Here is a 26,326-nt window from a genome sequence, read left to right as displayed (position 1 = left end):
TTTGATAAGTGAACTGCTTTCTGGCTAGTAGGCATTACTTAGAGGTTACTAACATCATTTTCAGAATGGGAAAGAAAAACAGAAATTGGAAAACCTACATTGAATTATAACCAAAAAATATTTGTAACAAATGCAGTATTTTTCTGGGAAAACTAATTACATGTGCTAAAGCCATTATTGCATATTCTGATACTGTAGTAAGTTTTGCTCTAATGACTCCCATCATACCTGTAGTTGTGTCGGTTTGTAGCGCAGATTTATTGGACACACCAGGCTTGACTACTGGACATTTCATGTCACTTACATCAGGAAGGAAGCACAGAGAAGTATGATTTTGTGTCCATGTTTGGTTTATGGAACACCTATGAAAGAACAATAAACATACTACTCTGCAAATGCACAGGGATTTTTTTTTCTTTAAGCATCATGCAAAGTAGATGATCTTAACAGAGAAGAAGCTCAAACATACAAAAGCATTCTTACCTTCTTCCTCATCCACACCACTCCCACACACACCATCACCCAATCCCCCAGTATTCAAGGTAGATTCTTACCCACAAGCAAGGATTATGCAATCTTTTCTAAACCTACATATATTAAACTTATTTTGCAGTATGCCCAGGTCCCACAGGTTCACTGTAAGAGTATCATGGAAGGATTAGGCACTAATACTACCTTTGCTATACATTTTTCTGTAACAAAAGTTAAAGAACAACAAAAAAATTACTTATAGGAGGTTTTCTCTTCGCTGCCTGTATTGTCTTCCTCTTCATCACTCTGATCAGAGGGGTGGCAGTGAAGGACTTTATCTTGATCTTCTAACTTGGTCAGTCTAATCTGCCTGCGAATATGGAATTCTGCTATTATCTGGGCCAGAGACAAGATGGGGAGCCTGGAATACCCCTGTCAAAAAGCGCAAAAAAATAGTGATGGGTAAAAATACTTGCAATAGTTTAGCAATTCATTACTCATATTTTAAAAAATGTTTCACCACCTGAGCTTGTAAGCAATTACATAGGTTTTCTATAATAACTCTGAGTACCTTTGTAACAAAACATTTTGCAAGAACCTAGAGGAGTCATTCATTCCAAATGTGAAAGAGGGAACTGGTAGCAATTCATTATCCCATGTACTCAACATATTGGTAAGAATAAAATTCATTTTTTATAATGTTTCAAACTTGAACCCTCAAAGCCCCTAGAAAACCAGCTGGGGGGGTGAAAACATCAGCCATAGCACTTGTAGGTGGAAACTTTAAGACTAAACATTTTGGATAATTGTGGCATAAACAAATATTACAAAACTAGTTTTTCAGTGGGAAGTTAAGCAGCAGTATCTGAGGAAGACATCATATGTTATCATGTCATGTCTAATGATTGGCCTATAATCATTACAAAGTAAAAAGGGGAAAATCTGGGTAGACCTTACCTTTTGGATCTCTGTCTCTGAAGGCAGGTTTTTTGTTACTGGGACGCCATAGCCCCTCTTAGCAAATGCCATGACAGCTGGCCCATCTTCATAAGAACTTGGGAAATCTAAAGCTTTCACATCTGTAAACTTCTCTAATTTCAATTTTAGCTGATCAATGACTATGTGCTGTTCCACCATTTTCTCAATCTCATGGGGAAAAAAATAAAGCAAAAGCAAAACTGAGCATTGTATCATATTCTCAACTTCCTCACAAAGGTCATGAATCTTGCAAATCACCCACTGACCCTAAATTATTGCACAAGGCACAGGCAAATTCTGCAACAAACTGGGAATTCTATGACATATCATCAGTCTCAGAATCCCCTCCCTGCTCCCACTCCCCAATCCAATAAAGTTTAGACACTTTTTTTGTTCAGAACGACCTACCTGAGTGTCCTGGGTTGCAGAGAGAGTGCCAGTGTGGGGTGTAACCGAATTGAGTATTCTATGTCATTTCTGACAAACTGTTAATGATGGGTCGTTTGCAGTAGATGCCCAGCAGTTCACCAGCTGACACCTCAGGCTACAAGCTGGGTGTTAAATGAGATAAGGGAGAAGAGCCAAACCCTCTGAGGAGTGGAGTGTTTCTTTTTCTTCACAAATGACTGCAGTGCTAACTCCTTCTGGGGAAACACCAGCACAGTCCCACCGATGACCCCCCCCCCTCATCCTGAGGGGGTCACCTCTGCCAATGGCCCATAATGGCTCACCAGCACCACCATAATGGACAGCTGTAACAACTTAGACCACCAAGGATTCCCAAAAATATCCTATGACTTTCAGGATTACATCATTCCCATTGTGCAACTGTCCACCCTGGGAGAGGTGCTGAATACTCTTCCTTGAACCTCACTATACATAACTGGGAACTTGGAACCCCCATCACACCTGGACAGATCCAGACAAGGCCCAGAACTTCCACAGGACCACCACTTTTGATCGCAACCATCACTTCAACAGGACTGCAATCACCACTTGATAGGACTGCAACCACCACCTTGGCCAATAGGATGGCAGGTTGTAATCTGACTTTGTGGGTCTAAGCCAGTTTTAATGTGTATCACTACATTTATATTAACCTTTCTATTAAATTGTGACTCTGACCTGAAATCTCTCTCTCAGCACACCTGGTTTAGATACGTTAGCCTATCCAGGCATCTAGTGAGAAGTGGATGACATAATTAGGAGCTCATGCTTGCTTTATATGTATGTTTATGGAGAAATAAAATGAGAATTAAACAAATATTTTCAAATTAACTTATGGTCTGAGTCTTATTAATTAAACATGTATATGGGCTTCCTCTTCCACTTTGTACAATTCCACTTAAAAGATTACTTGTATTAATAAACTAAACATGTACATGATCCAGGTTCACTTCCTACTTTTTCTTCCACCCAGCCTCAGGTTTGTTGATAATGCTAGTTTGGAGACCTTAACTGCTTTTCCTACAGCATTCTCCATACATTGTTCAAAAGTACTTACTTAGTACTTAGATAACTTATGTTATCTAAACTGATTCGTCCATAAGGCCAAGAATATATCCATTATTCAACTCACTCTATCATTTTTGACTCTTTTTGAATATGGTTAAAATCTGGCCTAGCAACAACAGGGAAGTTGAAATATAGCTCACGATACATTCTGCATTCTTCTACTTTGAGTAACACATTTTTATTCATTCTTTATGTTGTTGTCTTAGATTGAAAGTTCCTTCCAAACACAAACAATGCTTTACAAGTTGACATTGTGTTGGAATACAATACATATTATTCGTATGCCATAGAAAATAGAATATATAATGAATATCATATTAAGAACTAACTGATCCACCTCGAAACTATTTGTCCCTGATAAAATTGCACATACAACTCCACAGTGTAATACCCATTGCATGAATACATATGTGTATAAACATTTATTACCTCCTACCTCATACCTGCTACTCTAGAAGTCCTTATTCTATCATGTACCATTAAATTATATATGCCTGTGAACACAATGTAAAATTTGACAGAAGCACTTGCTTTACATTGTATGTTTTTAAACAGAAGTGGCAGTTTAGTGAACTAAATGCCAAAATGGTGCCTGAAAGCTCTCAAGCTTCCTTCCTGTCTCTGAAACTGAAAGAACCTTCTATCTACACTGTGATAGCTACCTTGTATCCTCCAAAATTTATATAAGCATTATCACAGTGTAAATTGACACTATGGTGTGCAGGCTAAAAAAAAATCTAGCCAGAAGTGACAGAAAAGAAAGAAAGTACAGAAGGAAGAAAAAGATCATGACTAGTTTACTTACCTTTAATGCACTGACTCTCCCCAAGCCATCAGAAAGGAAATGGAAAAAGGAGAAAAAGTATGATAAGGAGAAGAGCACTAGCTATCCATGTTTATGCTTTTCTCTTTTAAAAATTCATATAATAAATTATCTGTAATCTGCATGTCTGGCAACACCAGCAGAATATTAACTATTCTAGATGCACGTTATGCACGTACTAGCCACTGTAATTTCATTAGCAAATTCAAGATCTACGGAAGGAAAGAGGCAAGCGATATTTTTGTCATTACCTCACTTTCCATTGTGTCACTCAGTTTTCTCTAATGGTAAATGATCAGAACATCAGGATGGAATTCTGTCTTATAAAGTCAAAAGGAGCCAATACTCTAACTCTTAATAAAGCTATAACAAAATAAGTTTCTACACAACTTTTCAATTCAAGCATTCTATAGGATCCATATAGTCGTTTTTCAATTCTAAAGCATCTTTCAAAGTCTTAAAATCATCTTTCAAATCCTAATCTATTAATTGTCCTGAAACTCCTTAACAATGATACAAATCTGGGGAGAGACTTGTGTGTTATGCTTCAGGAAGCATGGAGAGCATGAATGGTTCACTTCTAGTTATTCAGGAGGCTCCTGGCACAGCTAGGTTCATATACAGTCTCCAGATATCATATTACTGTGATACATCCACTAGAAGCACCCAACTCATTCTGTAAAACAGCTCTAATTAAAACAAAATGTCCCCAGTATTGACTGGTAATAAGTAAAAAAAATTCTGAGGGACTGTTGAATGCATTCACATGGTAGAAGGATGGTTCAATGCAGATAAATGTGTGCCAGTGGGAAAATACCTGTAATCTTTGTGTTTCTTGAGCCTCCTTTAAAAGTTCCTGTTGTTGTTTCTTTTCTTGTAGTAATGTCTTTATCTGATTCTGCAGTATCTGCACTTCATGATTCTTCTGGCTAAATAGTTCTTCATCCATAACTAGTACCTGCTAGATAATAAAAGAAAAGTTCAGCTTGGCAAAAGGGACTTTATTATTCCTACAATAAAATAAAACCTCATTTGTTGTTAAAAGACATGACCAGCACTGCAAAGTCTTGAAGTATGTATAGCAAATTGTCTAAGTGGTTATCTGCAGTTCTAGCAGCTATTTCTTCACTTCTGTTCCATCTATTGATTTTGTTCTGACAAGTTTCATTCTTCCCAAGGCGATAATGTACTCACAACCAAACCTAATTTATTGAAGTATATATTAAATTCAACTATTATCTTTAGTATGCTGTTATATGTAGCTACAAGATCACAGCATCTTGTGATTAATATACTTCTCTAATGAAAAAATAAGAACAGCTGTCCTCAATCTGCAACTTGGATAACAGTTTAAAGATTAAAGAAAACACAAGAATGCTTGTTCATATGTTCTTGTGAATGAATTTATACTGATGGATGTAGGCTTCCAAATGTTATTAGTCTTCTAGAAAGCTTGCAGAAGCCAAAGACAGTACTGAAACATTACATCAACCCATAAACCTTCTCATTCCTGCCCTTCCTATTTTTTTCTCCAAGAGTCCTGGTGGTGGACATATGAATGAGTTTGGGTGTTAGCTACAGCCAATTCAATATTTTAATATCATGCAAGACAGCATTATCCAAGAAACAATAGCTGCTAGCAAAGAAATGTGTATGTAAAGACAAGAACAGGTCCTCTACTAGTTATTAAATCTGTCCATATGCAAACCCTGCTCTGGAGTCTGTTGTGTCCCATTTATTTTAGCCTTCCTCTAACTTGGCTGTGGATGGCATACTCCCTGGGGGAAGAGAGTTCAAGCTAAGTTTAAGTTCAGCTTTTACACTGTTTTGAACCAGGGAAACAGAGGTTTCAAACAAGTCACAGAAGAAAATCAAGAAGGAAGAAAACAAGCTGTGATTTAGATTTCTTGAGAACAAAGAAAAGACAAAATTTGTTTATGCAATTGCCTGACAATGATCTATAGCTTTATCAATTTGGTAGCAAACTTAAAAATGGGTTGATGTTACAAAATTCTAACTTATTGGAGCACTGCCTCCTTCCACACGTGACAAAACTCAAATTAGTTTTTCTGAGGTGTTTGTCTGGCATCAGAACTTCACTCAGAATCCAACTGGTGTATAGTTGTTTTAAGAAATAAAATCTGTTATTAATTTTGATTTGAGATGATTTTCACTGTACAATAACCTGCATTTCTTTTCTTTTGATGTTCACAGTCAACATTTTAACTCAGCACATCCAATATAAGTACTTCCTAAATGTATATGGGGATGTTTCCAAAAAGAATTATTTATTTGATCATGTGTCAGTTCTGTTAGGAGACATGCTCTCAGAAGGCTGAGAGCTCTTCTCCCCATGGGTCGTCTCTAGGATTATTATCTACTGTGAGAGAAACAGCTGATCAGCACTAGTGATATGACAGGATCCTCATGGTGTATCTGCATGCTAAGACTCCCAGATGTTTTGAAGTTTTCACCTTATTTGGAAAACCATAAAGAAGTATGATGTCACCAAAAAGCAAAAGTTGATGTTTAACACAAAAGCAAATGTTAGAAAGTGATTAGACAAAGAAATCTGCAAATAGTTTAGAAACTCTGTTAGCTAAAGGCATAGTAATGGAAAAGGAAATATAGGAGGTTTTGTGAGACCATAGCTGAAGAAATACAGTTTAGGAAATTGCTAAGAGATAAGAGATGAGACTCTAACTTTGTAATATTAGACAGACTAGCATATTACATACATAGTATTAGATAATATGAGACACAACTTGTAAAAATTAGTCCCTGGGTTATCTGTAAATTCACTGATAGCTTTGAAAATATCTGTATTGTAATTATATCTGTAATGCTTCTGACGAAGTAATATCTTCCCAAGATTCAAAACAATTTCTGGGTTCACAGGACAGCTGCTGAGGATATGCACCTAAGTACACACTTCCAAGAGATAGGAAAGTTCTCTTTCTCTCTTTCTCTCTTTCTCTCTTTCTCTCTTTCTCTCTTTCTCTCTCTCTTTCTCTCTTTCTCTCTCTCTTTCTCTTCTTTCTCCCCCTAACTAAGAGGAAAACTAACTTACCTAACTAAGTACACTCCCTCACTTCCAAGCCCCCAGTCCCAAGGAGGAGTAAAAGTAAGAAAACTTGTGGGTCAAGACAGAAATTGTACAGTAAGTGAAGGTGAAGTGAAAGAACAGAGAAAATAACACAAAGGTAGTTAATTAATGCAAAACCAATTACTCTCTGCCTCCAAAGGGCAGACTGATGTCCATTAGCTCCTGCGCAAAAAGACAGCTAACATAACTAAATCCCCCTCCTTCCCCTTTCAGTTTCTGAGTACATCATATGATGTGAAATATCTCTTTGGTTGACTTGGGTCATCTGCCTGGTTGTGCTCCTCCTGTCCCTGGGCACACCGGCCTATCTATTCACTGGTGTCATAGACAGAGTCAGCCCGTTGATGCTGTGCAAACATTCTGCAGCAAGACCTAAAACACTGGTCTTTTATCAGAATTGTACTAGTCAGAAATGTAAAACATTTGCTTGCACCCTGCAAGCATTTATGAAGAATATTAACTCCATCTTGGCCAGACTTAGTACAACCCCCACTTCATACTCCACACCATTTATGTCATGCTCAAGCCCCACACTATCCAATGCAACCTTATTAACCATCCTTTCTTCCCTTCTCATCCTTTGACTCATGCACAGATATCATTCCTTTAGTCTATAGACTAGTCCTGTAAAATACCCATAAAATGTCCACTGAATTTATATAGTCCATGATGTGGGTTCTGTCTGGTTACAGTGATCACTCAGGACAGACAGCCAGGTTATGCTACAAGAATATTTGTATGATCCTACAACAGACCAGCACAGTCCTTCCATGGTGTCAGAGACTGAAATGTTATCACTCATGGCTTAAACATTGTCATAATGATTTTTTGCCTGTTATGGCAAAACTGTACAACGAAGCAGCACCACCAAAGCCCAGAGCGAATGTGCCTCCCGATGGAAACTCTGTGAGTTCAATAGCCTTCTGTGACTAAGGCTATTTGAGAGAAGAAAAGTGAAAAAAAAAAAGAAAATTGGTTAAAGCATCTCAGGCCTGGGAAGTAATGGATAAGGCTGGGAGAGCATTCACGAAGACCCAAGCCCAGTGGGTTCAGGGTGGAGGCCATGGCCCCAGGCTTGTCTATTGCCAGGTTTGAAGAAAATTCCTCCCACCAAAGGGTGGGGGAGGAGGGTTTTGGGTGCATGTGAAAACTTCTGGTCAGAGGCATTGAACACGCATCCTCCACTGTGCAGGTTAGCTCAGCTGTGGGGCCCCCCACCCCAGAAAATCAAATCTATGGGACATTCGCATGAGTGGGAGCTAAGGGGGCATCAAGGTTCATCAAAGGCCCCCTGAAGGGTTCCTGAGACCCTGTGCCAGAGGACTGTTCATGATACAAAATGATGCAGCTGACCCAAAGTCTTTCAAGGGACAGTGTCAAACATGGCCCCCCCTCAGGAGAGGCACCTGGGCATTCCCATTTGGCCCAAATGTATGCTAATCCATTGGATACTATGCTTTTGGCAGGGGACCCTCACCACCAAGAAGACCAGATGGAGAGGATCTATGAGACATTATTAAGACGCATGGAGGGGTGGTATGTTTCTACTTAATCTCTCTGTCGTTCTTCCTATCCCTCCTTTCCTTCCTTTTTCTCCTTTCCTTCCTTCTCTTTCTTTCTTTCTTTCTTTCTTTGCTCCTTTATGAATAGAGCAGATTGTAACACATTGTAGAAGCATGAGGTTCAAACCCACAGAGCTGTAAGTCCACTGAATCAGTATCAGAAAGAGGAAGGGGTCTACTGCATCTCAGGAATTGGTTGACAGCAACTGGAACAGTAATCTTCCTGGAAGACCCTTTTAAACTGCCTCTTCCCCCTTTATGTACAGACTGCTTTATGTGCAAAGTTCCAGGACCAAAATAGGTGCACCGCCCCACTTCTCATATCCATTTCACAGTCATGCAGATAGAACTGTAGGGTGGGATTTGTCATGGGCCCATGGCTCCCTTTCCCTTAAGCAGAGTAATTCCTGGTCATGGTAGCCAATATGCTGGCCTGCCCAAGCAAGGGGGTAAAGAGATTATCCACATTATCTTTTGAGTTGCTAGACCTTGTGTAACAATCTTTCCACAGCTGAGATGTAGGCCCATATCAAGGAGAGGGAATAGAGATTTTCAGTAAATCTCTAGGGCTGGCAAACTGTTCTATACAAAGTTGGTACCACAGAGTAAGCCTAATTCAGCCTTACTAGGTTGCTGTCATATGATGTCTGTGTGTTCTGTATAGATTTCAGACACTCAGATTGTGTGGACTGTACATTGTTTGGATCTTTCAAGGCCTGATTATTGTCCATGTCGCTGAAGATTACCTCCACCACCTCTAATTCCCTAATTAAATATATTCCGCTGTGGCAGTCCACATGCCTCACTGGATGACAATATCTTCCTTAAGAGAGTACTTTGTCTTCATGCTCAATAGGAGTCACCTCTGGAAGCTGGAGGTGGCTGACCCTCTTCCAATCCCTCTGTCAGTTCCACAATCTCTAGCAAAGAATCCTACCTACTGTGTTCCCCTACCTTTTAGTTCCAGACTGTTAGCCCTACTATTCCAGCTCTGGAGCAACCAGGTAGCAATTAGTTCATCTTGTCAGGCAAAATCTTTACACATTATCTTGCAGCTAGACCATGGATAGGGACCAGGTAGCTTCTGCCTCTCATGATTTTTGTCTCTTTGCTTTCCTATCCTGCTGTGGAACAGGCTACCTGTTCTGATTCTTCCTCTCTCCTCCTCTGAGTATGAGCTGCCTCTTCTCTTATTAACTTGATCTCTGCTTCCACTGTTTCTTAAGGTCAGCTATTACACTTGAGGGTTCAGTCTCTGGTTTAGTGTCTCTGTGGCCTCAGACCAAGACATCTTCTGAGTCTCAGACCACTACAACCCTGTTTGTGGGCTTTTAGACCAGACCGTCTTGCATTTCTAAGGGCACTGGACGCTGACTTTATAGGCATGGGGCACATCCAACACAGCTATAGAAGTCACTGTGTTTCACCTTCACTTCTTCAAATAATGTATTAGTTTGAGGGGTTAATGAGCCTGTTCAGATATGAAATCACAAGCTGTCAGGGGCAGCAATGGCCCTGTGCTCCTGCCCATCTCCTCCCAGACATACTGACACGCCAGGGATCAATCATGTTCCTTAGAGCATGTTCCTGGCATGCTCAAATCATGTGGCAACCCCAAATAGCTGTTTAACCTTATGAGCAATAATCAATGTTGGGATCACAACACATTCGTATGAACAGTCTGATTACATAAGGATACTGAAGGAACTCAGAAGCTACTACATCAAAACTATAAAAAACTGTTCTGGAGGAGAGGAAGGGATAGGTACCACTTTTCCCCCTCTCTCTGCAAAATGTCTCTCAGGGAAGAAGAGGGGAAAAGTATAGTTGCTGATTTTATTCATGACGTGGTTCTTGGAGTGCTGGGACATCCACAATGTAAGACCCAAGTACCAGATTAGGCTGATGGACAGTGGTTTTGTCATAGCACTCCCAAGCAAAGGAAAACCAAGTGATAAAGAGCAAAAAAAATAGCAAAATCTCAAAATAGTCCTTAATGATTCTTGGAGGCTGTTTTACAGCTAGAAAGGAATCAAGCATCTAAATATTCAAGGACACATACAAATCAGCACCCAAAGCAAATATGCAGCTTCATGACCTGCAACAGTCCTTAAACATCTTAACCAAACAGGCATTAATAAGTTTACTCTAGCACACTATAATCAAATATGTTATTATCTTGAAAGCCTTGAGCCATAGGTTGGGTTCCAAAATAGACTGTTATGGGTTACCCAAGGAGGTAGCTAAGCACAAGAGCTATCTCTTCAGATCCCCCTACCCCCATCTCCTAGGAGCACAGAGGAAGAGCAAAGGGAAAGTGAAAGCAAGAAAATTTGTGAGTCAAGATAGAAACTGATCAGTAAGTGATGATGAAGTGCAAGAGAGAAAGAAAATAAAACAAAAGAGATGATGCAAAAGCTATTGCCTACCACCTCCCAAGGCTGACTAATGCTGAGCCAGTTCTGGGCAAAATACAGCTAAGTCTACCTAAACCTCCTCCTCTCCCTTTTTATTGCTGAGCATCACATTATGTGGTATGAAATCTCTCTGATTAGTTCAGGTCATCTGCTTTGTTTCATGTTTGTGTCTCTAACTATTCATGCATCCTCTGATCTATTTACTGGGGGCGGGTGCAGGCAGAAAAACAGAAGGCCTGTCACTATACAAAACACCATTCAGAAAGAGCAAAAACATTAATGTCTTATTACAATCGTATTCGTCACAAATGTAAAACACAGCACCCTCGGGGATGCTATACAGACAACTACCTTCATCTCAGCCAAACCTAGCATACTAGCATAGCGAAAACCAAATATCTAACAGATAAAACAGCTCAGCCTCAAGAATCATCTTGAAACTGACTAGAGAAAATATAACATTACTTCAACTCATTGTGACTGTTGTCACTGATTGTGTATTCAAACATCCATTACAAAACACCTACATCCCAGGGATTGGCCAAAGGAAATTCTACAAAGCTGGAAATTAAATTTAACTGTCAAATTAAGTACAGGTGACAATTTTATCCATCTTTCAAAATATAGCTCAAATTTTGGCAGATTGCTTTTCTACTTAGTCATTTAAATAAACAGCTTATAATTAAATACCTGGCATTTCTTTAGTTCCCTCTTCAGCTGAAGTATTGTAATGTGATGTGGTACTGGGCTGGTCTCAGTGCCTGTGTCAGCCTCCTGGATGGTGAGAGCTTCCTTCCTTACTTTCTGTACCATAGTGATCCAGCTCTGCAACCTGTCCCGCTGACTTCTTCTTAAGCTAACATCATCATACAAATCAACCAGAAAAGGTAAGGCTTCATCTACACAATTTCTGTAACTGAAATATTGAACCTGAAGGCGAGTGAGCTGCTCCTCAAGTGAACTGATACGGGCTTTTTCTTCATTTAAGTCATGTAACCGGTGATTACGGGCCTGCTGGCTCTGCAAAGCTTCCCGAAGCAATCTGATTTCAAGTTCCATTTCATCAATTCGGTCTTTTTCTGGGTTGTAATTTACTACTGGTTTATTTCTAATGTTTTTTGCTCTGTTGGCATATTTGAGGGAATTTAAAGATTCATCAAAGTCCAGTGAGGATGGACTTATACATGTTATCATAACAGTCTTGGCATTTCCTCCTAGGGAGTCTTTCAGAATACGAGTGATTTTAGCATCTCTGTATGGAATATGTACACTTTTTCTTTTTGGGTCTCCAAGGGCACTGATGACATTTCCCAAGGCCAAGAGACCACTATTGATCTGAACTGATTCTTTGAAGCGCTCACCAGTATTTCCAGTCTTTGCTACCCTCTCTGATCCTGCCAAATCCACAAAATGAAACTTTGAAGCAATTGAATCCTGTGCAGCATTCTGATACTCTGCAGACTGCTTCTGATGAATACTGATGGTAAAAATGGCATGAGATCGACTAGAGTGCTCATTCATCTGTGTTGTGCCTGTGTGACGAGCTGCATTGCCACTTTCCAGCAGGCTTATTACTTCATCTGCACATTCTACTTGGAATTCCTTAGCACCGACAATCACTTCAAACAACAAACCAGATGAAAGTAAGAATAATTTAATAAATTCTAAATAGCAATAGTTTACAATCATAATTCTTCAGCAATAGTTTACAGCAATACCTATAATAGTGCATTAGAGAAACATACAAGCCTGCTATGGCTATGACCTACCTATGAAGTCATGGCATATAGCCATAGAAATAGAAGATACAATATGTGCAAAGCATGAGGTATAACACATCTGAAACATGCAGATATTTAATGTAGGGGTCTATTGTGCCATAACATTTGAAACAGTATCTTAGACATAAGACACAACTCATTTACACATTGCACACTGCACATTACCTTTACAATTTACAGTGTGGTGCTACCTAGAAAAAATATGAGCAAAATCAGCTCAAAGGATATTCTGCCAGTTAAAAAAAAAGACTAAGAACTATAAAGTTTTTACTAAAACTTATTCCAAGCCTGTACTAAGAAAATAATTTCTATTCTGAATAGGGCAGATAGTTGGGCCTTTGGGACAGGTATGTTAGTAATCTAATAAAGTGTAAGTGTACTTCTACCAAGTACTCTTACTAATAATATTTTTTATCATATTTTTCTTTTAATGAGAAATGGAAAACGTCCTAGAACAAGAAGATTACTCTAACTGTACTGAAGAAAATAAATAATTTAAAATGTATCGAGGGATCCTTTTGAAGCAACGATATTGTCTGCAAGATTTGTGCTGAACTAGTGCTTTCTCCCAGCTACAGACAAAAAACCCATGACAGCTTAATATAACAGTTTAAGAATACTAGACTAAACAATTAGAATATAAAGAAAAAAAATCCAAACCTAAACCAGATTAGGTACTTTCAGAATAAAATAACTCTGATGTGGATTCTTCTAGCATTTTCATGGGGTGAGCAGGATACCTACAGGGCAAGTATTAATCTCAAAGCCTCTAAAAATATCTACTTCCCCTTCTCTTAATGAAGTGGTCTCTTCCACTCATTTAATTGTAAAAGGGGAGCAGATATTTACAATATAATTGACTTAACAATTGTAATTTTGAAGGAAGAAGCAATGGTTTAATCTTAAAATATTTATTCAAGTGAATAATCACATACTATTTTGTTTCTAGACAGAACTTGCAGAAACAATAATTGTGTTATTTACTTTATCATTTGTTGCCACTTCCATCCATATAATAGAACATCTATATTGCTGACAAGCATCTAAACCCCAAACTGTTTCCAAACAGCTGAACTGAGCTTATATTCTGAAACTTTAATAATTTTTTTCCTTTTATTCATTAGCAGTGAATAAGCACTTTCAAGAGAAAGCAAGAATAATTTGGACACAAACTGAAACACAAAACACCAAATTTGAGAGCTGGAATCCTACCTGTATTTCCCTTCTCATCTTCTCGAATATGTAGATATTTCACAGAGGTCTCCAAATCCAACAAATCTCGAAGTTCTTCCTTGTAAACCTCTATATAGGATACTTTCACACGGAAGTTAATATTACGATGTTCAGAAATATGATGAAATAATTCCTGAATAGCCCGTGGGATTATGCCCCTTTCATCCACTGCAACTGATGCTAAAATATAAGCACAAATGTCACAGAAAACTGCAGTCATTCTGTAACATAAATTACAAAGACTGAAATTTGAGAGAAGCCTGCAAATTTAGTATGCAACACACTAAGGAATCTGAAGAGCTCCTTGTTCACAAGGATTTTTGTAATTTTTTCTCCTGTGTGTGTCAGAAGTTTTGTTTGCATCCAGTACTAGGATTCAAATCCAGTATGAGGATTTAAATTACATAATTTTATAGTTAAGAAAGTTATGAAAAATATGGATTCTGCTTTTTTCTGTATTTCTCAGAGTACAGATTTCTTCTTTATCCCTACTCAGTATGGTTAGCAATGACATCTCAAGGGTTTGAGAAACTATAAATTCTACTTATATAAAGCAAAATCATCAGTAACATAGCGAGACAAGATTTATGACCAACATTAACAGTAATTTCCTATTTCTTCATAAACATGGAACACTGGTGCCAAACTCTACATTTCTTTACATAGTCAGCATAGGACAATGTTTCCATTAATCATCTGTGCTCTTTATCCAAAACTATGGAAGCTGTTTGCCTATGAGACAACAAAAAGAATCTCTTTTACCAAAAGACTAATGGGTTGCTCACATCTAAGTATTAATTTAGTAAATATATTCATTAAACTAAAAGGTTGTAATTGCAGAGCTATGATCATCCTTAGACTGTGACATCTACTACCAAAACAATTTAGCTAGCAACGATATTTATAGGAACATTAAATAACTACTAGTGAAGGGAATAGAAGTGATAACACTACAACAATAAGCAGAAGAGGCCAGTGGTATGAGGTTCAACAAAGCCAGCTGTGGGGTCCTGCCCTTGAGGCACAAAAATCCCCTTAAGCACCACAGGTTGGGTGGGGGCAGAGTGGCTGGAAAGATGCTCAGCCAGAAGGGACCTGTGGGTGCTGGTTGACAGCAGCTGATCACAGGTCAGCCATGTGCCCAGGTGGCCAAGAAGGCCAATGGCATCCTGAGGAGTACCAGCAGTTGCGTGGCCAGCAGGACCAGGGCAGTGATTGTCCCCCTGTGCTGGGCACTGGCGAGGTTACACCTCCAGTGTCGTATTCAGTTCTGGGCCCACCACTGTAAGGACATTGAGGAGCTGGAGTGTGTCCAAAGAAGGGCAACAGAACTGAGGCAGGGTCTGGAGGAGCAGATGAGGGAGCTGGGGTTGTTTAAGCTGGAGAAAAGCAGACCCAGGATAGACCGTAGTGCTCTCTACTACCATCTGACAGGAGGGTGTAACTGGGGGAGGGGGGTCAGTCTCCTCTCCCACGTAAAAAGTGACAGCACAAGAAAAAAATGACCTCAGGCTGCACCTGGGGAGGAGGTTTAGATTTGATATTAGGAAGAATTTCTTCACTGGTGGTCAACCAATGGAATGGGCCTAGTTGTGGACCTGGAAATGGAGGGTTAATGGTTGGACTTTAAGATCTTAGGGGTCTTTTCAAACCTACACAGTTCAGTGATCCTATGATTCTAAATAAAAGGAAGACTCTACCAAGATATTTACAATACTCTATTTATATCAATTTGGAAGAATTAAAGCATAAATTTCTCAGATGCCACAGAAATTTCTCTCAAAAGCCCCAAAAAAGCAAACAAATCCAACACAGAATGAGCAAGTAAACAATTAAGTGCCTAATGAAGACATTTGCAAGGTAAGATAAATGTAGTAAAAATTTTCAAAACCACTATATCTCAGAAAAAAAAGTTCTAATATAAACTGCATGTTAAAATGTGGAATGTGAAAGAACACTTAACAAATTGTGTTTTTCTTATATATTTTTGGTATAGTCTAATTTATGGAGAAGTTTTTAGAACCTTAATTATCACATAAACTTTGGAAGCTTGGGGCTTTTTTACTACAGGTTTTTGCCTTGGTCCTTAAAATTATGCAGCATTATCTGCTATGTTATAAATATTTAACTTGCATAGATGCACTCTTTACCAATTAAAAAAATTTCCATAAACCAAAAACCTTTCTATAACCTACCAATGTGGTCACCACCGATGGTGTAAGTCTTCCCAGAACCAGTCTGTCCATAGGCAAACACTGTAGCATTGTATCCTTCAGTCAGAGACACTAGAAGAGGCTTAATACAAACAGCATAAACTTCTTCTTGGGTTGAGTTTTTGCCAAATACAAAATCAAAAGTGAAGACATGGTCCTTTCCAATGATAATTTGTTTAGCATTTGGCACTAATCTGACACACACTTGGTGGTTATGAAGTATTTCTTTGGAAAGCAGAGGTCTGACTCGGACTGCAACTTTAACTGGGATCTCCTCCATGCCAGACTCCACCACTGTGCTTGCCACTCAGTATTCACATAGTCAAGAAGAAATCTGTTACCACAGCTCTGTTCACTTCATTCACAGCTGTCTGCAACTAAGAAAAAAAGTTTTCCATGTTATATAATACAAAAGAATGTATCTCCTGAAGTGAAAAGCTGAGATTTCCTAAGGAACATGTAAGCAATATTACAATCTTGAAAACTACCTGATATAAATGCAGCTCTATTAATAACTATATAATAAATTAATAAATTATTTTTGCAACTATTTATTTCCAGGTTAGCAGACTTAAGTCTGAAAGTTGCCTGATTTCCTATTTGAATATAACACAGTCATACAAAGCAACAATATTGCAAGAGTTTTAATAAACACTATTGGTAAAGCAAAGGCTTACAATGGATCCTCTCATTTTCCTGTTCCTGCATTCATATTGCATAGGCAACCCAAATCAGTCAAACAAAACCTTTTTCTCCAAAAGTTGTATATACATACCCTCTTCCACTTATTAAGCATCAAACATTTCTAACTCAACAAGCACAAGGAAGTGTGGTTTTAAATGTATCTATTTACTACATGTAGAACATTCCTCCGATTTTGATCTGAAACTTTAGGCACATATGTAATTATTAAATTAATAATTATAATTTTAACATGCATGGTTCCTTATACTGCCTGGTGCATATTCATTCTTACAGCATAGGCATTGTACAGTAGCACACTTGTAAATATTAAGGAATTGCCTTTCTTTATAGCTATTTTTCACTAGAATTCAAAAATCTGCATGGGATCCCACACACATATTTTCTGTTGTTGTTGCTAACTCTGAGAATTTTTGTCATGAAAGGTAAAGTTTGTTGAACTTTGTGCTCTCACACACATTGTCTTCAAGAAAGCTGCATTACTGAACTGGCAGAAATCATCTAAGCTCCCAAAATTCAAGTTTGTTGAAAACTAATAGCTTAAAACAGTATTATCTCATGGCAGTGAAGAGAAGAGCTTTTGCATTTCATTTTACTCCTTTTAATTTGTAGATTTGGCTGAACTTTGAAAAAAGAAAAGCCTCATTTTATTGACTGAGCACAAGAACAAATAAACAAAGCATGAGAATGACTTGTATCATTAGGGACATGGCCAATCAGAAACAGATACATAAACGTACTAACTACAGATTGAAAACACGTTTTGATTGATAACTGAGTTTAGTTATCTGGGTGCATTATTTTTTTGCCCCCTAGCAAGTGCTGCTCTTAAGTGCCAACATTTCTTACTCTCTTTTTAAAGTTATATTCCTAAACAAACAAAAAACAAACCATGTCCCGGGTGTGGCAGGGAAACCGTATTTCCTAAGAATCTACTTTGTAAAAGAACGTGGGAATATGAAACATTCCTAAAACATCAAGGCAAGAGAGACACTCGGGTGTCGACGCCCGCGGCTGCCACAGGGCAGAGGCAAACATACAGGCAACCTTTTCTCTTGCAGGGATGTTCTGCGTGCGGCCCAGCGGATTTTCCGTGTTTGCAACGCCTCCAAACCTAAGGAGCGGCCGGGATCGTATCACGCGTGAGGGTCGGGAGCCGCTGGAACGCCGCAGAGGCCGCCGTGCCGTGCCGTGCCGTGCCCTGCCGTGCCGTGCCGTGCCGTGCCGTGGGCCCGGGCCGCAGCGAGGGCAGGCGGCGGCGAGCGGCCCGCGCTGTTTGCGACCCTCGCTAGGCAACGGCCGCCATGCCGGCCGCCCGCCGCGCGCACAGCGCCCCCAGCGGCGGGACCGGCGCGAGCCCCGGCCCTTCTTCCCGCCCTGCCCCTCTGTGCGGGACTCGGCCCCTCTGTGCGGGAAGGACGGTGAGGTGTGTGTGTCCAGAGAAGCGCAGCGGAGCTGGGGAAGGGTCTGGAGCACAAGTGGTGTTAGGAGCGGCTGAGAGAGCTGGGGCTGTTCAGCCTGGAGGACGCTCAGGGTGACCTTACTGCTCTCTACAACTGCCTGAAAGGTAGGAGTAGCAAGATGGCGTTCAGCCTCTCCTCACAGGCAACAGGTGCCAGTACAAAAGGAAATAGCTTCAAGCTGTGATAGAGAAGGTTCAGGTTGGACATCCGGAAAAATTTCTTCACAAAAAGGGTGATTAAATATTGGAACAGGCTGCCTAGTCAGGTGATGGAATCACAGTCCTTGGAGATGTTTAAGGAAAGACTGGACATGGCACTCACTGGCAGACAAACTCGTGTTCGGTCACGGGTTGGACTTGATGATCCCAGAGATCTTTTCCAACCTATGTGATTCTGTGATTCCTCCCCTCCCTTCCCACCTCCCTCACTGCATGGACTGAGCCCCGCCATCTCACCCCTAGCAGTAAAAACACAGACACACCCCCATGGCACGTCTGTCACCGCATTGTTTATTGGACAACTGGACGGGTTACACTTCCATCTCTGAGCAGTAAAACATCTGCCAGGCACCTGCCACCTCTGTGCAGGTATGACAGGGGACAGGCAGGAACAGGGAGGGGCTGAGGTACACCAAGGTACACCACAGGATCTGCACACACATCTGGCTGTGCACACAGGTAGCCACGTACACCAATACAAAGGTCAAAGCAGGAGTAATAAACCCTACCTTAACATCAGTTGCCTGCAAAGTTTACACTGTTAATTCCAATCAGGGCAAGCAAAAGATTAAAAAAAAGGTAATAAAAACATAATAAAACAATGCGGAAAAAAAGGTCCATTGTTACTACATCACTAGAAAACAAGCATTTGATTTAACAGTTCCAAATTAGTGCATGACAAATCACCATATGAAAAAGCAAGTTCAAAAGATAAGGCAGCAATACAAGAGCTGTTGGATTGGACTTAGTAATATATACACCGTACTCGGTGGAACGGGATATCTTTCATCTCTGCCCTGTGATCTCTGGCATAATCCCAAAGATAATAATCGAGTAAAACTGCATTGATTTTTTCATGCATATCCTGACCCTTCTTCTGATAGAGCTCCTGAAGGTGCTTACAAATCAATGCACAACACCAAATAGAACAGCCACGGATCTCTACCTCTTCTTTGTCTCCAGATTGGAAAAGTGTTCCTGCAGACACAAGAGACAGCAATCCATTTATACGGAGCAGACAGGAGGCCAAGTGAATTTTTTTCCCCTTCACATTTATTCTGTTCTAGGGTTCTAGTTCTCACGACTTACCCAGCAACTGTTAACAGTGTTGCTACACATTTTCTAATGGTTACTTTAATTTTACTATATTGCACTTAGAAGCTTCCTTCCCATTCAATTCAAGCAACAGCCTGTATTCTAAGGAACTGCTTTAGGAGCAGTGTGTACTGCAAATCATATGATTATTTCTTTGCTTACAGAGACAAAAAAAAATAGTCTTTTATTATAGTATTCTTTTTAGTATATAATTATTATACTTCATAGTGTATTTTCTACCAGGATGACTGAAGACTTAGATTTTAAAATTGAAAACAAACAACCCCCCAAAGGAACTGAATGTAAAGAGAAACAGTGGAATTGTTTAAACGGGAATCTTTTCATTAGGATTCATGGAAGGATAGAATGTCTGTGAGGTCTATTTAGTTATATAGATATGCATAAAGAGATAAATACATGTACGGCCATTCTTTTAAAGTTCATGGGCGACTGCATTAATCTGTTTATCTTCCCGAGTATTTCTGAAATTGCATAATAGCACTTCTACATCTAAAGACAGTCATTTTGCAGTGCAAAAGAGATTGGCTTATTTTTATTCACTAAAATTCATGGTTAGTAGGTATTGGGAAGATGAAACCATGCTTAAAAAACTAAATCCTATATATATGTTATAATTATAATAATATACTATTATTATTATTATTATTACTACTTCGCTTATTAACTAGCAGTTCAGAGGAATTCCCATGCTTTTACAAATTTGAATTAATGACAAAAATCATTGTTTATTTTATGTAAACTTCAAAAATTCTAACTATTCTTATTCTGAAAAGTGGTTTTACAACAGCAGCTTTTCAGAAATTCATTCAGAAACTCAAATTATCTTTGAATCTCTTTAATCCCTCCCTTATCAATGTTTAATCCACAAAACAGTTAGGTCTTTATAAAAAAAGTAACCTTGACATCTCACCCAAGATCATGGTTAGAGATAAAGTTCCTTCCAGTACCTAAGAAATCCCTGGAGGGAAAAAAGTGACACATAACCCTTACATGGACAACATATTACATTTTAGAACTAGCTTTAGTCTACAATATCGAGCAGTAAGATTACTTGATATTCGCAAGGACAAACCTTCACGTAGTTTCTTCATTAATTTTTCAGAATACTTCATTGCTTTTAAGTGAACAAGAACTTGTGGAATTCTGTAGTCAGCAAATATTGTCAGACTGGATATATCATCAAAAGCGCCATCTCCTTTGCCTTCTAAAACACTCCATGTGTCAGCCACAAGTATTTGTGCCCGTTTGTAGAAAGACACCTTCTTTTTCTAAAGAAAGAAATTTATGGATTGTTTAAGTGCCTGATCAATAAATAGAGCAAATAACACATTAACCATTTCATATTGTTAAGCAAACATTAGTTAACTAGAACAGAATAAAACTGCAACACTCTTAAATATCTTGAAATCTAAACAATATCAAACTGCAAACATGGATTATGTGGAATGCTCATAAATAAACTGAAATAAATGAGTAACATAATAAAAGTTACTGCAGCAAATAAAAATTGTTTAGAATATGCCTGGATCTCAGAACACATTCACAGTTGTTTACTGCCACTTGGTAAACACTGTAGTTGAACAACAGCAACATTAATTTTCAGAAACTCTACAGTACATCCAACCTTTTAATTTGACAAGAGAGGCATAATAGGCATGTATTGTACTAGACAATTAAAACATTTTGTTAATCCATTTATCTTTATTCTTAAAGAAATAGAATTCTGGCGAAAACTTAGTGAATGCTCCTCTTTGTTTACTGCCAAGATGCTGTAACTATTCCTGACAGCAAATCAGATTTTTTGTCCTTGAATGATATTCTCCAGAAATACTGGGAAGTTCAACTACATTTCATAGAACAACTTCCAAAACATCCTCAAAACTCCTGCCTTCCATATGCCTCATTCTATACTTGACATAGATGCACAAACTTTCTTCTAGAGAACATACATGATTTTGTACCTTAAACAACAAAACACCACCTTAAACATCACACGAGAAGTGGTAACAAGAAGTAAATAATTAACAGACCAAATTTTATCATAGCTCCTATGTCCCAAAGCAAGAGTGTCATTCTTTCATAGCATTAGGAATTTTCCAGTAGTAAAGTACTGATTGTCTCTAGTACCACACCATTTCACAAGAGGAAGGTGGAATTAGAACGGACTTTTCATTTCATGCTGTAGCTTAATTAGGAAAAAAATATTGGGACTCATGGCTGAGCAGATAAATTTATAATTTCATTGTTTCATTGTTAACTTTGTTGTTGTACAGAACACATTAAGTTTATACAAAAAATCTCAATGTGAAAAGGACTATGAAGCATTTTGAGTAAATTTTCCCACTATTTATCAGAAAGCAGGGAAAATCACTAGGTGGATGATACTACATGTCAAATTGGAAGAACTTAAAAACTTCTTTACTGTGCAAGTGACTGCACTGGCACAGATTGTTTAGAGAGATTGTGGAGTCTCCCTCCTGGGAAATGCACATGAACTGTCTGGACACAATCGTGTACCATGTGCTCTGGGGATGACCCTGCTTGAGCAGGGAGGTTGGACCCACTTATGGTATAGTCCTTTAAACCCTTACCTAGTCTCTGATTCTGTCTGTGAAAGATTGTAAAGATAGTTCAATTTATCAAAAATGGAACTTTTTTCAACATGGCAATACAACTATATCTCTTTTATCTTTTTTTCTGCAACACTTTGCCTTTCAGGAAACAGTACCATGTACAGGAACATTTGCATCTTCTCTGCAGTACAATGTGCTAATATTAAGGAATATACCTAATTATGACCTACTGGCATTAAAAGAAAGGAGAAGTATTGTGTTGGCAAAGAGAAAAATGTGATAGCACAGCAATTAAAAAAAAAAAAGCAAAGAATAGGATTATGAGAATTTTACAACCTCAGTTCCCGGAGATGGATGGTAAGTAAAAGATGAAAACATGCAATATAGGGGAAGATCAAAAAGGACTCCACTAAGTCTCTGTCAGAACACAAAAACCCTGATATATGAGTACAATATAGTCTAAAACTGAAACTGCTGTTGAGAATCAAATGCAGCACAGCATCTAAATATGAATTATCCACCAAAGAGAAAAAAATGTTTTGGAGATTTTGGTCTTGGTTTGCATTTTCTTTTTCAGGAAAACTAACGCTGGCAATTTCTAGGATTACATATGTAATTATTAAAAGTATTTTGTATATGTATTTGGAAAAACATACAGTCAAATAATTGTGCTAATTTTAAAAGCTTCCCTAGAAGGTCAGCTGTAGCAGTCTGATAGTATGATTCTAATGTATGACTTAACTTATATCTATTTCTCCTTTGGAGAGTTACTGAAAAGCACTGGTTTACTGTTGGATATTTCACCATCTTTCCAGTTCCCTCCTAACCCTTTAGAAGTCTTACTTGTGAGAGCTCAACCTGCTGCCATAAAAATAATGATCCATGTCACCACTTCAAAATACATATCTTGCTTAGTGAAAGCAGAAAAAAGCTTCCATATTCATGCAACAGGCTTTATTACTAAGTCAGTGCTTACGGTCTGAGATCATTTAGGGAACAGCTTTTCATTCTGTAGTCTGCTGCTGCTTTTAAGGAGGCTTGCTTTATAAAGCACTCATCATCATCTCATGAAAGATATAACATCAGTGAATACAGTCACTATAAAGATAAGAAAATATCACTTTACTTAGAAAATATTCCCTTTTTGATCATAAAAATTGTCAAAAAATACTTTTATGTTAAAAAAACCCAAATAAACAAAACCAGTAGCTTCAAAGATTAATTCAAAAGAACCTCTGATTTTTTATGTAAATATATTTCGCTTCACAGCAGGAGACAGAAGAAAATAAAATGACACCTCCTACTGAAGGGCAATAAATGCAATAGGGTCAAAGCTTCAGTGACTGGTATTCCAAGAAGCTGAAAAGACTGCACAGACCAGTAGTATAGGCTGTACTGTCACTAACAAAGTCTTCTCGATTTAATGATGTAACAGCAGAGTACTACTTCACATGCAACTGAGCACACGAGCTGCTACATAAGTCACAGGTGCTAAATGAAAACCATGCCTGTATAGGTGAAAACTGGGAGACAAAATATCATATGATCCCTGCTTAATTCCCATCAGTTTCTTTCAGTAAATGCTTCAGTATACTGTCAAAATTTGTAAAAATGTGGGTTACTTCTAATCTATAGTGATTTGAGCAATGCCTGTTGAATCAACAGCTGTTAGAGGGTGGAGTCTCAGTAGCTGTGCATTAATTCTACCAGAGTTTCACTTCCTTCATTAGCTGCAGAGACCCTTAAGGTAAAAGAAAAACAAGATGGTGGGAGGAAGGTTAAGGATTCCCATTTTTCAGGCAGGAATTATCTCAAATACTATGCATTTTTAAGGAGTACAAAGGAAGTGTGATCTAACTGGGAACTCAGAGTATACCAAAATAAATTAGAGTAAAGTGATAAAGAGACAGCATATGAGAAAAAGGTACTCCTCTGGTGGGAAAAAGAAAAGGACTCTTGTCCTGACTAGTTGTGGACTATCAAGTGTCTTTTACTGTTACTAAATAGAAGGATTTTTTTTTCCAGAGCTTTAGAATTAGCTTACCTCAAATACAGCTTCATCTCTGTAAGAAGGAAAATTTTCCAGTATGAGATGTAGCAGTTTCTGAGCACTCTTCTCACTCATTTTAACGCAGGTGAGGAAGGATCCTCCAAACTTCTCTAACAGAACTATTCCACTTTCATTCAGCACCCGGTGTCTTTCTTCAATCAAGGGCAAAGGCACTTCTGTGTCAGAGCGAAATACGTGCCTAACCTGGTCAACCGTCATGGTGGCAAAATAGGACGCACTGGTGATAGGTATTCCTTCAGAAAAGTGAAAATAAGATATTTAGGCTATCACATAACATAACATATAGACCTAGTGCAGTGGTCTGCTAAAGGAAAGAACTTCTATAGAAAGATCTAAGAAGTCCATCAACTCTTAAACCCACCTTTGCTTTCAGCAATAACCGCATCCACAGAGCTGCTCACAATTAAATTTATGAGTGCATAAAATGTTTTCTTCTACAGCAAACTTCCAATATACAACCACAGAACTGTTGTTACTTTTTGTATGTAATTTCCCCAACTGCTTAATTTTCATATTTTAAGTGTGATGTTTACATAGCACACTAGCAAATATAGTCAGTATATAGCTAGTTTAGTCAGAATAGGCCTGTTTTCCCATGAATCCTAATCATGCTGTGCATTTACAAAAAGCGTCTTAATGCTAATACCCCCTTAATTTGCTAAATAACTACGCAGAAAATTAATTAAAACCTTCATCTGTGTCTACTAACGGCTGGGTTTTTTTTCTGAGAACAGCAAAAAGAGTGAGTGCTAAAGTACTGGGTTTAAATACGAAACTTTAAAATACTGGTTTTAAAATACTGGTTTGAGGGGCACATGGGTTTTCAGATTTACTTTAGACACTGGCATTTGATTAGTCCAGAGGATTCTCACTTTATGCCTCATTTATTCATTTGCCATGGAAATACGCAACTTAAGAGCACATGTGAAATAACCCAAGTCACGCACAGCTGACTCCTGGCAATCCTTAAAGTCTCTTGAATGGAAGAAATACAGCCAAGAGTTAGGTAGTTTCAGTACAAGGGTATTTTGAAAGCACTTCTGGTTCCCTTCCCCAAGCTCAACGGGACGCCTGCACACACACAGCTACTGACACGGGGAGCAGCAGTTCCCAAGAGCGTGTCCCAGTTCCGAGGCGCCGCTTTCATTTAATACACGACGCTCGGCTTCCGACGCCCCCCGCCCGCAGCCCCGGCCCGGCCACGCTTCCCCGGCGCTCACTGACCGTCGTCCAGGGCTCTATTGACGGCGGCGCACAGCGACCAGTAGCCGCTGTAGGTTTTATCCTTGTACTTCACAAGGTACTTGCGCTCCTCCTGCTCGGACCAGAAGGAGAAGTTGAGGGTGTCCACCAGGAACACCCAGTCTACAGCCTCCTTGTCGGCGGACCGGGGGTTCAGTTCGTGTAGGCTTTTCCACCCCGCCACCCCGAACTCCGCTGCCGCGGCTTTGTCGAACAGGCTCTCCGCCACCCGTCGCGCTCCCTCCTCGTCCACGGAGACATCTTTGCTGTGCTCGGCTATGAACTTGGCGGACTCCAGGGGGGACGGGAACACCTCCATGCTTGGCAGGAAACACGCACACTGCCGAGGTCAGTCTCTCCGCCGCGCTTCCCGCGGGGCGCGCCCGCGCAGCGGCTCCGGCTGCTCGGCTCCGCCCTGCTCCCCGCCCCGCTCCCCGGTGCTGCCGCTGCGCGCAGGCGCGGGCGGAGGCGGGGCCCGGGCGGTGCTCGGGGGCGGGGCCGAGCACGGAGGCCAGGCCCGGGAGCGCTTGGGCCGGCGCGCTCATGTTGAGAGTAGCCCCGTGAAATCCCGCCAGGCGCGAGCGGTGGGCAGACCCAGCTTCATAGCAGCGAAGTTTTCCGGAAGATTCCAATCGTTGAAAAAGAGTCGGATAAAAAGAAAAAAAACCTGACTGAGGAACGAACAAAAATGTGCTGTTGAGTTGTTGAGCTCTTTTTCTCGATCAAAACAGAAAAGCACCCCACGAAAGACGGTCCAAAACCCCTTTTGAATACATACACAAGTTGGAAGCACCCAGAGAAATTGAGCCTGTTTTAGTTAACTTGCATTTTGCCCAAAACCT

At 39.5% G+C, this 26,326-nt stretch overlaps 2 protein-coding genes across 2 annotated transcripts in view; both read right to left on the bottom strand.

Annotated features, from left to right (window-relative positions):
• KIF27 (kinesin family member 27) overlaps window positions 1-17,918 on the bottom strand; it is a 29,390-nt gene extending 11,472 nt beyond the window's left edge. Inside the window, exons 1-8 of the mRNA XM_066568935.1 lie at window positions 17,842-17,918; window positions 16,082-16,476; window positions 13,866-14,066; window positions 11,563-12,491; window positions 4,605-4,748; window positions 1,429-1,617; window positions 728-903; window positions 229-362 (exon numbers count right to left, since the gene is read on the bottom strand). Coding sequence (XP_066425032.1) covers window positions 229-362; window positions 728-903; window positions 1,429-1,617; window positions 4,605-4,748; window positions 11,563-12,491; window positions 13,866-14,066; window positions 16,082-16,379 — 2,071 coding nt within the window. The 5' untranslated portion in view covers window positions 16,380-16,476; window positions 17,842-17,918. The remainder of the gene's footprint in view (window positions 1-228; window positions 363-727; window positions 904-1,428; window positions 1,618-4,604; window positions 4,749-11,562; window positions 12,492-13,865; window positions 14,067-16,081; window positions 16,477-17,841) is intronic.
• An 834-nt stretch (window positions 17,919-18,752) lies between these two features.
• Window positions 18,753-25,907, bottom strand: QNG1 (Q-nucleotide N-glycosylase 1). The gene is made up of 4 exons (XM_066569032.1): window positions 25,467-25,907; window positions 24,216-24,475; window positions 20,671-20,866; window positions 18,753-19,460 (listed from the first exon to the last, which is right to left on the bottom strand). Exons 1-4 carry the CDS (start codon window positions 25,801-25,803, stop codon window positions 19,228-19,230), a joined length of 1,026 nt encoding a protein of 341 aa, XP_066425129.1. The 5' UTR covers window positions 25,804-25,907; the 3' UTR covers window positions 18,753-19,227.
• Between the last annotated feature and the right edge of the window lie 419 nt (window positions 25,908-26,326).

Source organism: Molothrus aeneus, chromosome Z (assembly GCF_037042795.1).
Source record: "Molothrus aeneus isolate 106 chromosome Z, BPBGC_Maene_1.0, whole genome shotgun sequence".
NCBI classification, from domain to species: domain Eukaryota; kingdom Metazoa; phylum Chordata; class Aves; order Passeriformes; family Icteridae; genus Molothrus; species Molothrus aeneus.
This window is presented reverse-complemented; position numbering and strand designations above follow the sequence as displayed.

Excerpts from the sequence above, each read along its gene's own strand:
- QNG1 (XM_066569032.1), bottom strand. The coding sequence starts at position 25,803 with ATGGAGGTGTTCCCGTCCCCCCTGGAGTCCGCCAAGTTCATAGCCGAG. Across the intron at positions 24,476-25,466 it reads CAATAGAGCCCTGGACGACG|GAATACCTATCACCAGTGCG; the intron begins GTCAGTGAGCGC and ends ACTTTTCTGAAG. Across the intron at positions 19,461-20,670 it reads AATGAAGAAACTACGTGAAG|GAACACTTTTCCAATCTGGA; the intron begins GTTTGTCCTTGC and ends TTGTGTCTGCAG.